Source organism: Ascaphus truei, chromosome 5 (genome assembly GCF_040206685.1).
Source record: "Ascaphus truei isolate aAscTru1 chromosome 5, aAscTru1.hap1, whole genome shotgun sequence".
NCBI lineage: Eukaryota > Metazoa > Chordata > Amphibia > Anura > Ascaphidae > Ascaphus > Ascaphus truei.
In genome coordinates this window covers 124498146-124510964 of record NC_134487.1, presented here as the reverse complement: position 1 = coordinate 124510964, position 12819 = coordinate 124498146, and the positions used below count along the sequence as shown (strand labels likewise).

The following is a 12819-nucleotide window of genomic DNA, read 5'->3' as shown; positions in this document are numbered from 1 at the left end:
TTATTAGGGAAAGGAGCATTCCAAGTGATAAAAATACTCGATTTGTAAAACTGACAAAATTAAAAAAAAGTATTCATAAACATTAGAGAGTATGTTAAATGCTTTCATTGTATTGTGACTCTGATATATTGGTAAATCACACTGCATTCATTGTCTTCCCTGTTGAGTACTTTCTGGAGCTTGTTGAATGTGCAAAACTTTGGAAGATTCATTCACAGTCTTCTTCAGGTTCTTTTTTTAACCTAAATCGATTCCTGACGAACCGGTTTGCAGAACTTTTAAGGGCTAAAAGTTTCTCACAAATCAAACATTTCCAGTAGCAAATTGCTGTTGTACTAATGAATCGCTGGTCAGTCACGCAAGTGATTCTCCCATGTTCTCCTCTTCAGAATTATCAATAATGCAGGTTCTGGGTGGGAGTTAGCATCATTACTTAAAGTATTTGGTGAATTTGGACCGTACTGTAACTCGGCTCTGACTGACTCGTGACTTTTGTCATGGACAAAATGAGTCAGTTTCTCTGCGTTTGTGAACTCGGGCGCAAGTTGCGCACATCTCTATATTTGAATCTACAGCACATGCATTCAAATGTAAATCTCGATAAAAGGCCCCAAACCACTACTGCAAACATCATCATTAGAAAGGGCAGCCTACCTCAAAATGCCTAATTACTTCAATACTACCTTATACTTTATGGAAACACCAAATAAAAAACACAGGATTTGAGAAATAAATAAAACAAGAAAGATGCTGGTTGCGTTTGATATCATTTTACTTTTAAAAATGACATAAAAGGCATGGGTCCTTAAAGTCTTGCTAATTATGTCACTGGGAAATGTAAATTTGTTGGTGCCCACACATAGGAAATGTAGAGAAAAAAAAGATCATGGGATTTTATTTGGGGGGGGGTCAAAATTCCTTTGAAAGAAATTCCAATAATTGAGAGGGCCTCTTCCTTCTCTTAAACTTCCTGCTGTAAAAATGTGAGGGGACAGCTTGTGAGAATCATGTCAGGGGGGCATTGTTTCTGCTGTCACCTCCCTGAAGAAAAATTGTCTTTCTCCTTATCATTCAGGGCTGAAAACATGTGTTAAGGACACTAGAGGAACAGCAGTTCCTTCCTGTGCCCGCAAAAAATAGCTGATTAGTAAATGTACTGTAATCTTAATCTACCTTCAGCCTCCGATGGTGTTGACAAAGTAGACTCAACAGTATCATGTATTCTTCCTCAGAAGATAGTCACTTTGTACAATTAGTGGCTTGTTGAAAGATACTCTTACTTTTCTGATTAAGATGATGAAAAGTTACACCCAGCTTTAAATGTGTCTGCTATAGCCAGGCACGTCAACTGTCACTGATTTTTAGCATAAATTGCCTCATATACCTCAAGGAAGTCTCGCTGCTTTCAGCAAAGAACGGGGGGTATTTTTTTGTTTCTGTATGTCTGCCGCGCCTGATAAAGAACCCTGAGAGGTTCGACAGCTTGTAACAGATCAACTACTTGTTATTCCAATAAAAGGTATCATACCACCTACTCCCTCCTTTGTTATTCACTGATTTCAGTCCTAGAAGGTTGAGCTATCTGATGAATGATGGCGATTGTATGCAGACTGTATAAAGCTACTTTTATACAGTAGACACAATAGTAGGAGTGGAAAATGCTTGGGGAATCTGTGTAAGGCATCTGGATATAAATAAACTAGCTGAGAGACCCGGCGTTGCCCGGGAGTACAATTTCCCACTTCCCCTGTCTGTTTCTCCACTCCCCCCTCTCTGTTTGTGTTCCCCCCCCTGCGCAGCTCCGTTCCCCCCCTACAGTGTTCTACACACACACACGGGGTCCCCCACACACATACACACTGTCCCCCCACACACACTGTCCCCCCCCACACACACTGTCCCCCCCCCCACACGCACTGCCCCCACACACACACACACTGCCCCCCCCACACACACTGCCCCCCCCACACACACACTGTCCCCCCCCACACACACTGTCCGCCCCCCCACACACACACACTGTGTCCCCCCTCCCCCCACACACACACAAAGCCCCCTCCCCTGTACTCTTCCGCGAGGAGTGGTGGGTGGGAGTGAAGTGACAGGAGGGAGGGGGGTTGGTGCGGGAGAGGTGAGGACGGCGCCGCTCCTCGGCGGGTGGGAGTGAAGTGACCGGAGGGAGGGGGGTTGGTGGGGGAGAGGAGAGGACGGCGCCGCTCCTCGGCGGGTGGGAGTGAAGTGACCGGAGGGTTGGTGGTGGGGGAGAGGTGAGGACGGCGCCGAGGAGCGGCGGGTGGGAGTGAAGTGACCGGAGTGTTGGTGGTGGGGGAGAGGTGAGGCCTGCGCGGTAGTGGCGTGATCGGAGGGTGGGGGTTGGTGGTGGAGGACAGGTGAGGCCTGCGCGGTAGTGGCGTGACCGGAGGGTAGAGGGTTGGTGGTGGGGGAGAGGTGAGGCCTGCGCCGAGGAGCGGCGGGTAGGAGTGGGGGGGTGAGGAGTGTGAGCAGTGAGGGTTAGGTGCTGTGAAGCGTTCCCAAAGCTTAATGAGGGCTGGGAGAGTGTGGCAGTGGTGTCGGTGTGTTGGCCGCAGGCCAATGAGAGGTGTGCGGGGGCGGGCGGGCGGGCCAGGGGAGCCATCTCATTGGCCTGAGGCAGTGGTGTCGGTGTGTTGGCCGCAGGCCAATGAGAGGTGTGCGGGGGCGGGCGGGCCAAGGGAGCCATCTCATTGGCCTGAGGCGGAGTGACGTGCCAAAGGTCCAATGTGATTGCCCCTAGACACAGGGAGACACAGGACGGACAGACACACATACAACAGTTTGAGAAATATATATATATAGATGGATAGATAAGATATAGATATAGAGCCCTGTTGAATACCGGTGAAACCAAGCTTCACTTCTAGATTTTTGTTTAAAGATTTCCTTCGGAAAATTATCTCACAGAAAAAGTACATTATTCTAGGAAACAATATTTTTACAAGTTCATTCAAACCAACTGAATGTAAAAAAAATGGAGCAGCCAGCACTTCTGCTATTTTCAGACTGCATGCTGATGATGCTTACAGGCATACCCTGCATTAACGTACACAATGGGACCGGAGCATGTATGTAAAGCGAAAATGTACTTAAAGTGAAGCACTCCCTTTTCCCCACTTATCGATGCATGTACTGTACTGCAATCGTCATATACGTGCATAACTGATGTAAATAACGCATTTGTAACAGGCTCTATAGTCTCCCCACTTGCGCACCGCTTCGGTACAGGTAGGGAGCCAGTATTGCTGTTCAGGACATGCTGACAGGCGCATGCGCGAGCTGCCGTTTGCCTATTGGGCGATATGTCCTTACTCGCGAGTGTACTTAAAGTGAGTGTCCTTAAACCCGGGTATGCCTGTACTTAGTTTCATATTCTTGCTGTAGACTGCAACAGCATTTAGTGGGATCCAAGCACATTTCTAAGCTCTGCTTGCAATCCAAGCCATTTTCTTTTTCATTTGTTTATGTAGCGCTGCTTCCCCCCCTCCACCCCCCCCCCCCCTCCCCCTCTCTGGGAGATTTACTCTGGCTACAGGTCTGGTCTGTGTGGTGCTAGATACCCGTTTGGTTCAGAAGAGGCTGAGCTTCTGCAATGTTGTGGGGAAACAGGACAGGCTTTAGGCAGTTTCAGGCAGTAGTCCTTCTCATGGTGCTGCACCTCCAGTTACAGTAGGCTCCAGGGTTCTGGAGACAGTCCCTCCTGTGACAGTCCTCTGAACATAACCCTGCCCAATAGACTGTAGACTCAGGCAGGGGTATATAAAATGGGATCCTTTATTGGTGCAGCCACTGCAGGTTTTGTTACAGCGGATGCATGATGTTAATAGCAGGACCGAGGTCTTAGGATGGCCCTAGGCCACACTGTTAGGCAGGAGGCCCGGCCAGGTGCTTTAACTCTTTCCCAGGCGGGGCTGGAGGCATAGGCCTCTACCCCTGAAGGTTGAACCTGGATTAACTAACTTAACATGCTTCCTCCCTAAGGCATAGGAGGGAGAGGGCACTAGGTCTGCACCATTATTGGCTGTACACAGACCCAGTTCCACCTCCACACCCTGTCACTCAGAAAGGCTGCTGGAAGAGCACTTATTTGTATTTTCTTTGTGTTTATCTCCACACATAACCCCAGGAGGATTTGCGCCCTGTTTCATGTTGGCATGGAAATAATATGAAAGCATTTGGGAAAAGGATGGACAAGTTTGCGGATTCGAAATCCAAACTTCATGAACTTCGGAGTTTGATTTGAAATTTGGAACAAACCTTCAAAACTGAGGAAAATTTCAGCCAAAACTGAGAAAAGCTCATCCTTGCATACTCATTTATTTTGTTACAGGATTTTTTTTATTTTTTTTTAAGTGGTCAAACTTTTATGTTCGTGAACAGAAAAACTTGTGAACTTTAGCAAAAAGTTTGAAGTTCATAAACGTCAATCAAATTTTGAAGAAAATATTTCAGCTTTTAACACAATGTAAAAAAAATCCAAAATGAAAACCAGTCAAGTTCCGGTAAAAAAAAAAAAAACATATTTAGAACCAAAGCCACAAAACACCAGTGTAAATGCCAACACTTCCTTTGAAATTCATTTTCTAAGTACTACTTCCTGCCCAAGTTCTGTATTATTATTATTATGATTATGATTTATCCCAATGCAGGACTACAGCTGTTTTACTATGATTAAAAAAGTATTCTGCTCTGATTTCCTGGCTGTTCCAGGGAAATTAAAAAAAAGTCCTCCAGCAACTCCATTGCTAGAGACAATGAGTAAGAGGAATGTTACTAATGTATTTATTTATAAAATGTTTGACCAGGAAGTAATCCATCGAGAGTTCCCTCTCGTTTTCAAGTACAGTATGTCCTGGGCACAGAGTTATGATGACAGATGGATGATGATATAGGGAGCGCAGAATCATGAAATAAAGATAAGAAAATGCATATAGTGCAATATTGCACCAGTTCCAATGTGTAAAAAAAGGAATGTCTGTATTAGTGGTCAATGCCACGACTCGCATGGCCCAGGTAGAATACAGGCACTCCCTAAACACCAGCTCCAAGGTATCCAGAGACTGAGGCAGACGGACGGGGATCCATACCCATAAAGAAACCTCTCAGTGCCTGTATTCTACCTTGTGACCACTAATACAGACATTCCTTTTTTACACACTGGAACTGTTGAATATTGCACTCTATGCATTTCATTATTTCATGATTCTGCGCTCCCTATATCATCATCCATCATTCACTAAGGATCGAAGGAGGATCCTCATCGTATCACATATTTATATTATCACTTATGGACGATCGTATTGTATTTCACATTATTGTCACTTGATTCACCATTACAAGAGAGTGCCTAGTTTTTTTCTCCCTTTCATTATGATGACAGGTACATGATTACAAACACATACTAAGATGTGCAACATGAAACTATTCATCACAAGTTTCGTCATGCGCCTACTTTTACTTTTGAAAATGCAGAACTTTGGCGCGGAATATCTGCTGAACCCTGGGGTTCCAGTTGGTGACTTGCAAAGTAAAATAATATTAATAATATTGATACTAACAATAATGGAAATAAGTAATTTATAGGAAAAAAAAACTCTAGGATAATGGCATCTTATATTTTGCTTTTTGTTTTAAAGAAAAAGTACAATAACCCAATCAAACATATGGTTGTTCTCTCAGCTTGGAGAGCTGGAGACTATCTCAGGATATTTCACAATCACAGTGCATCAATACTACGTTTTTAGTTTCTCATTCCTAAGGCTACGGCCCCAGTCTTCACTGTAGCACACACGCCCGGCGGGGTGGTGGCGCGTGCACGTGTGGAAACCGCGATATGCGGGCTCACCTCTGAATGAGTCTTTTGCGACGGAACGTGCTTCGAGGGGGCGTGGCTAAAAGTTAACATCCTCTTCCACAGCAGCAAGCTGAAGAGTCTGCGCTCTGATTGACTGCTATTTCCTTAGCTCTGATTGGCTTGGGAAGTCTGCCATAGGATTGGTTCTCACGGACCCACGTGACGCTGTCGCTACTTCTGAACACAGTTTTGTTGTCTTCAGAAAAATCTGTCAAGCAACGCAGCAGCAAATTGCGCGCCAAGGCAGGTAGTGGGCCTGGCCACATTGAGGGGTGGTACTCGCCAAGCCAGGTAGTGGGCCTGGCCACCTTGAGGGGTGGTACTCACCAAGGCAGGTAGTGGGCCTGGCCACATTGAGGGGTGGTACTCGCCAAGGCAGGTAGTGGGCCTGGCCACCTTGAGGGGTGGTACCTGTTCCTGCAGCGTACGCTATGAATGTACTGGGAACCTAGCTTAAGTTTTCTTGGAAAAGCTGCACAGGGAAAGTATTTCCAACCATACCAGCTTGTTCACACAACTCCTCAATGGTTACAGTTAGATAATTCGACTCTAGGTTCAACCTTCATATCTCAGAGGAAATGAAATGACAACAATAATGACTTTCTTTTCCTAGTTTATTATTCCTAAGGTACAAAAACGGGTAAACAAAAGTTAACCCACCAGGTGCGCTAGAAGCTCTGTTCACAATAAACTTTTTTTAGTCACCATCAGAAGCTATTCCTCCGTTCTGTCCTACGGCTGTGCGCTGCTACTTGCCTCCTGTGGGAGGAGTTCTTCTATTATTCCTAAGGGTAAGCACTTTCATCTAAATCATCAAAACAAGACACAGAATTGATAGCTACAGTATGACAAAGGGGTCGGACTCAGCACTCTGCAACTGTCTTGTCAGCACATTTTCTTATGTATTCTTCTGCATTTTTTTTTCAACTTGGATCCCCACTTTTCAGACTTACTTTGGTTTGTTCACAACATTCCATACTGCATATTCAATGCACAGTACTGTACTTCAAATGATGATATAATATTTAAAAATATAACAGAGAACATTTACTAAGGCAGGTAATCCACTGACATGTGAAAGGTGGAATCCCTGTTAACTAAAAAAGATGTTGTAGGCAACTTGACAGTGTAACTGGTTTCCTTCAACAAATGTAGTCATGCTTAAAGCAAAGATCTGGGTACTTTTATTTCTTGGAAATTTAAGAAATTTACGAACGTTTATATTTACTTTGGCACCTCATCTGTCCTCTTCCTTTAACCCTCACAGGGCCATATGAATCAAGGGAAAAGTTGGGCAATTATATAACTGCACCGTATGTATCAAAGGGGAAAAAATCCACTTTATTTAAATGGGGACTTTGATGTCTGATGTCGGTGCAGTTATTTTGCATATGCCCCCAAGTCTCTGTCTGACGGCGAATAAAGGCATAGGGGGCTTTGTCTTTGCAAGCTCATATTCAACACAAAGCGGTACCAGGTACCAGGAGGTGCTGGAGGAATACGAAGCCCCCGTGTATCAAGCTTACAAATAAAATGAACAAAGGGTTTCCAAATATTTTTAGGTGATTTTGTAATAATGCACCTGTCACCAACACCCTGAACATGAGTCTGCCGTTGGTTTGTTGTGGTTCTGTGCGACACCTTTAAAAGAATGTTCAAATTTAGGCCAGAATGCCCCACTTACCCGGCAACAAATACTGCTCTATGTATAATACTTTTTTTGTAGGGGTCATGCATAAAAGATAAAAACATCAATTTCCAAATTTGCAGTGACGGAGCATCCAAATAAATGAAAGGAGCAACACGTGGGGGAGGATTAAAGGGTGCCAGGCAGGGGGTCTCCGGAGCTGATCCCAATTCATTTCAGCTCCAGGAACCCCCTGCTTCCTGAGATACAGAATTCCGCAGGGGTAGCAGCTCTGCGGGTTTAAAGATCCTAGTCACGCGGGCCAATAGCAAGGGATTACGTCACTGCTTCATATTGGCTGCTTAAGCAGGACGTTTACGCCACGCATAGCCCAGCCGAAGCTGCTACTGGCACAGTTCAGCTCCGAAGACCCCCTGCTTCACATATATATATATAGAAGTATTTTGCAATTAGTGAGCGACTCCTTAAAGACACAGTACCACTTGGTTTACAAATCCTATATAACTCTTCTTTTTTAGTTGGGGTCACTTCTTTTTTATTATTATTTTATTGAATCCAGGTAGCGTTCATTTTTGGAGCAATATTGACTTCAATTAAAGCATCAATCCTGCAAATCCTGACTAATTCATTATATATATATACATATGCAGGATTGATGCTTTAATTGAAGTCAATATTGCTCCGAAAATAAATGCTCCCTGGATTCAATAACAATAAAAAAAAGAAGAAGTGACCACAACTAAAAAAAAGAAGGGTTATATAGGATTTGTAAACCAAACGCTACTGTGTCTTTAAGGAGTCGCTCACTAATCGCAAAATACTTCTAGCCGGGTATATCTGGAAAATGCACTAATTTCCCCAATGGTCACGTTACAGAATGTCCTGGTGGGGCTTCCTCCCCGTGCAGCCGCAGAGGGGCTTGCTCTGATGGCGTACAGGGCGACGGGCGCTGCACTTGTCAGGTATGTAATGATAAAGGTCCTGATGTCAGGCGCCGAAACGTTATTTTTTTTCTTTTGATTTTTTCAACATGAACTTTCTTTTCTTCACTTACCTGCGATGTGCTGCCTCTTCCAATGTATACCTTCAGGTTACTACTATGAAGCGTGCAGAATACACGTGTGTGTGTGTGTGTGTGTGTGTGTGTGTGTGTGTGTGTGTGTGTGTGTGTGTGTGTGTGTGTGCGCGCTCTGTAACTTTTTAGCATACACACAGATTCATATTCTTAAAATAACCATAGACATTTTGATGCCTGCTCAACAATGTACTTGCTAACAGAATAAAATATAATATATATAATGTTGTTGATTTTCACTAAATCTTTCGTTAGCTGTAGTTTACCAAGAACAAGCATACAATGTTACAATGGTACAATAGTTGTTTTTGCTTTCTGCATTTTAGGCAGAGTTTACAGGAACAACGTGTGAGACCTGTGCTGCAGATAACGTGTATGGTGCAGGCTGCAGTTCTGGTATGTCATACATCGTAATCATCATTTCTTCCAGGCTTAGCATAAATTGTGCGTAATTTGTGAGCAAAAAAAGTGCAATCTTTTTCTAATAACAAAAAGTACATGTTTAAATTGGATTATTTTGATATACATCTGCATCTTTCTGCTTCATGTGCAGTATTTACAGGTGAAGCAATATCAGTCCTTCCTTGTGTAAATCATGAGCCCTCCTACTGTAGTCAGTTCTAATACTTTGCACATTACGGTCTGCAATTTACCAGCAATCACAATAGGCAGCGAGAGTATCATTCAATCTGTTGTCTAGAATGGTCATTTTGCAATTTAATGTTGTTGCTATGCAAAGTTTTAAACAATTTGAGGCATGCGACAGAAGTCTCTTAATAATAATAATATTGTCGTGTCAGCAGACCTGCTGTATATCTTGTGCTTTCCAGTAAAACTTTGAATTCAGAAGAAATGCCGATGTTTATACAGTTAATTAAATTACATCCAAAGTTTTCTTTGGAAACCTGAACCATTAGTTTTGAATGCTAATGAATTAATATAGTTCTACCTATACAAACCTGACTTGCAAAGTAGGACATATGCAACTCGTCTGCAATTTAAATTCACCACAGGTCTATAACCACAAGGTGGCAGTGTTTCCATTCGGTGGAATAATTGCAGTTGTTCTGTACGTACAGCTGCACTAAAAGGGAAAGTGTAGCGGCAGCAAGAAATCAAAGTGGTACAATCTACTGTAGGCGATTGGCCAAGGCCAGAAGTTAAGGGAACTGAAACAATTCAGTATCAACCAAGCTGCAAGATAAAGCTTAAAATATTGTTTAAATATAAGTAAGCACTTAAATCGTTTCTTATATAAGATGTCTTTGAATATGTTTACCAATGGTTGGTTGGTTAGAATAATTAGCAGACTGGCAGCAACTGCCCTGAGGAAGAAGGCAAGCTTGTCTTAAAAAGTCCAAATAAAAAAAGTACTACTCAAATACACTATTATTTAGCACAATTGGCGCTGGACTGACATACCGCAGCCTAATAAAAATAAGTATAGTTCTCAGATTATTTTTGCCATACTTGAAAACGAGATGTAACTCTCAATGTACAGTATTACTTCCTGGTAACTCATATGATCAATAAAATAAATAAATCATTTTAATAAATGATTACCATTTAAACCATTCAACAGATTACTGCAGCACCATTCATTTATTTGGCCAAAAGTGGGAGGACACCTTTCCTTCTTGCTGCCAGACGGCTGCAACTCATTGCAGAGCCACGGGGTTAAATAAGAAAAGATCGGTGTATATACAGTCATTGTTTTTACAACGGCTGATAGAGCCTACAATATGGAGAGCACAGAGGATACGGGACTACATATCACGCTTTGGGGTCTGGATTTGATGATGTGTTGCTGGGCTAAATGCAACTGTTGAGAAAGGTCTGAATATTAGCATTAGTTTGTTTTAGTCGTATAGTCATATTTCTCACTTACTGCAGCAAGAGTAGTGCAATACTGGTGCTATTTTTGTTGCAGTGCTATTGCACCATAGAGACCAATCGTTCTCTAAGGCTTTGAAGGGCCTTCATTGTGTTTGTTATGTTTAAGGTGTTTGATTTTCCCCTCAGTGTGTGACTGCATGCACGGAGTTTGTAACAGCGGTATCACCGGGGATGGGACATGCACGTGTTTCTCTGGCTATAGTGGATCGAAGTGTAATCAACGTAAGTATGACACAGATTGACATGCATTTTATGGGAGAGCATGACATTAGAACAAGGGTCTCTTCTGGCATAGAACGTAAGCTATTCTCTGCTTCTTTTTTTTTTTGATCCGCCGGACCTTTTGGTGCACAAATCCGTCTCATAAAGGCCAATCCGCCTTTTTGGATTTTATTTTTAGAGAGAAATATAAAATCCATTGCTGGATTGTTACAAATGAATGTATTTCTCTCTCTAATACAGCCACGGATTTCATATTCTTAAAAATCCGTCCGGATTGTATTCAGGATTTTGTTGGGGGAGACGGATTTGGTTTGAACAATCCATGGATTTACGGTCTCCGGTATTTAGAAAGCAAACAGCCTCGGCTACGGAGACAGTGTCTGCTGCGGTGGGTCCGGCGGTCGGAATGGTCCTCACACGATAGTCCTCTGGTGCCGGGGCTGTGTGTTATCATAGTGACAATTACATTTACCATCGCTGCATATAAGCGTACACAAATACAATGCCCAGGGTTCCGTTTGTGTGCAAAAGCAAATCGTTTCCCCATACAGACGTAGCCCTGGTTATTGACCCTGAAAAGTTTGTACAAATGATCACAATATTTTTTATCAATGAATTGCTTTTAGAAACAGATGGCAGGCCCCCAAACATGTTATTCACAAAGATATGTATAAAAAGAAAATGCACACAAAGCCGGCGCAGTAATAACAAGAGAAGATGTAATCGTGTTAGAAAGAAGGCATATTGATTTAATGTATTTGAGTTGATTATAGTAATGTAACAGTTATGCTTAAAACATACATAAAAGAAGCCCTACGTTTTTGGCGAGGAGAGACATGACCATGAGGCCAAGGTCCCTCCCCCTTACTCCTTCCTCACCTTCTCTCCTCCCTTGGTGTCTGGGACCAGCACACAGGGGGTAATCCCCCTCAGTGGGGACTTTGCAGGGGTGATGGCCAAAGTTATTTAAATGCAGGGTGTGAGAGGGCATTCCTTTACCTCCCCTGTAGGAATTTTTCCTACCAACTCCTCTCCGTTTTTCTTCCATCTCATGGTGTTTCTATTGTATCCAGAGGTGAAAGTAGGAGGTCTGGTATGTAATGTAGTGCCGACGAGTATTCTAAAACAAATCTGGGGCAATCGCTAACAAGACCCAGGTACATGCTGCAACATTCCAGTGACATTTCTGCAGACAGACTAATGGCCCATCAGATTAATGAATGGGACTGCCAGGGACCCCTGCTGTGTTAATCCGATGGGCCATTAGTCTCTGCAGAAATGTCACTGAAATGTTGCAGCATATACTCAGCATGTACCCAGCATGTACCCAGCATGTACCCAGCATGTACCTGGGTCTTGTTGGTGATAGCCCCAGATTTTCCAAGGCAATTTTTAGAACACTCGTCGGCGCACCTGTAGTACCGGTAAAACTATAAGTGCCAGTACTCGGTACCTGTAGGAATTACTGGGGATTTTACTAACCTGCCTCTCTGTCTGTCTCCTGGAGATGGCAGGGAGACGGTATCCCTGCCTCTTTCTCTCTCTCTCTCTCTCTCTCTCTCTCTCTCCCTCGATGCTCTCTCTCGATGCTCTCTCTCGATGCTCTCTCTCGATGCTCTCTCTCGATGCTCTCTCTCTCGATGCTCTCTCTCAATGCTCTCTCTTGATGCTCTCTCTCGATGCTCTCTCTCTCGATGCTCTCTCTCGATGCTCTCTCCGCATGTCTCCTCCAGAGCCGGCTCCGGTCAGTATGTAGGATGCCCTAATGTGGATATGCACATATTAGGGCACCTACGTCACTGACCGGAGCCGACTCTGAACATGTGGAGAGGCAAAGAGAGAGGCACAAACACCGCGGAGACACAGGGAGGCACAGAGACACAGGGAGGCACAGGGAAGCACAGAGGCACAGAGACACAGGGAGGCACAGAGACACAGGGAGGCACAGAGACACAGGGAGGCACAGAGACACAGGGAGGCACAGAGACACAGGGAGGCACAGAGACACAGGGAGGCACAGAGACACAGGGAGGCACAGGGAGGCACAGAGACACAGGGAGGCACAGAGACACAGGTTAGTTTTGCTTCCAA

General features: G+C 43.8%; 1 protein-coding gene across 1 annotated transcript in view; it reads left to right on the top strand.

The window, feature by feature from the left end:
• Positions 1–12819, top strand: part of STAB2 (stabilin 2) — a 182053-nt gene that overhangs the window by 21425 nt on the left and 147809 nt on the right. The window contains exons 4-6 of the mRNA XM_075600600.1: positions 8412–8497; positions 8937–9006; positions 10633–10728. Coding sequence (XP_075456715.1) covers positions 8412–8497; positions 8937–9006; positions 10633–10728 — 252 coding nt within the window. The remainder of the gene's footprint in view (positions 1–8411; positions 8498–8936; positions 9007–10632; positions 10729–12819) is intronic.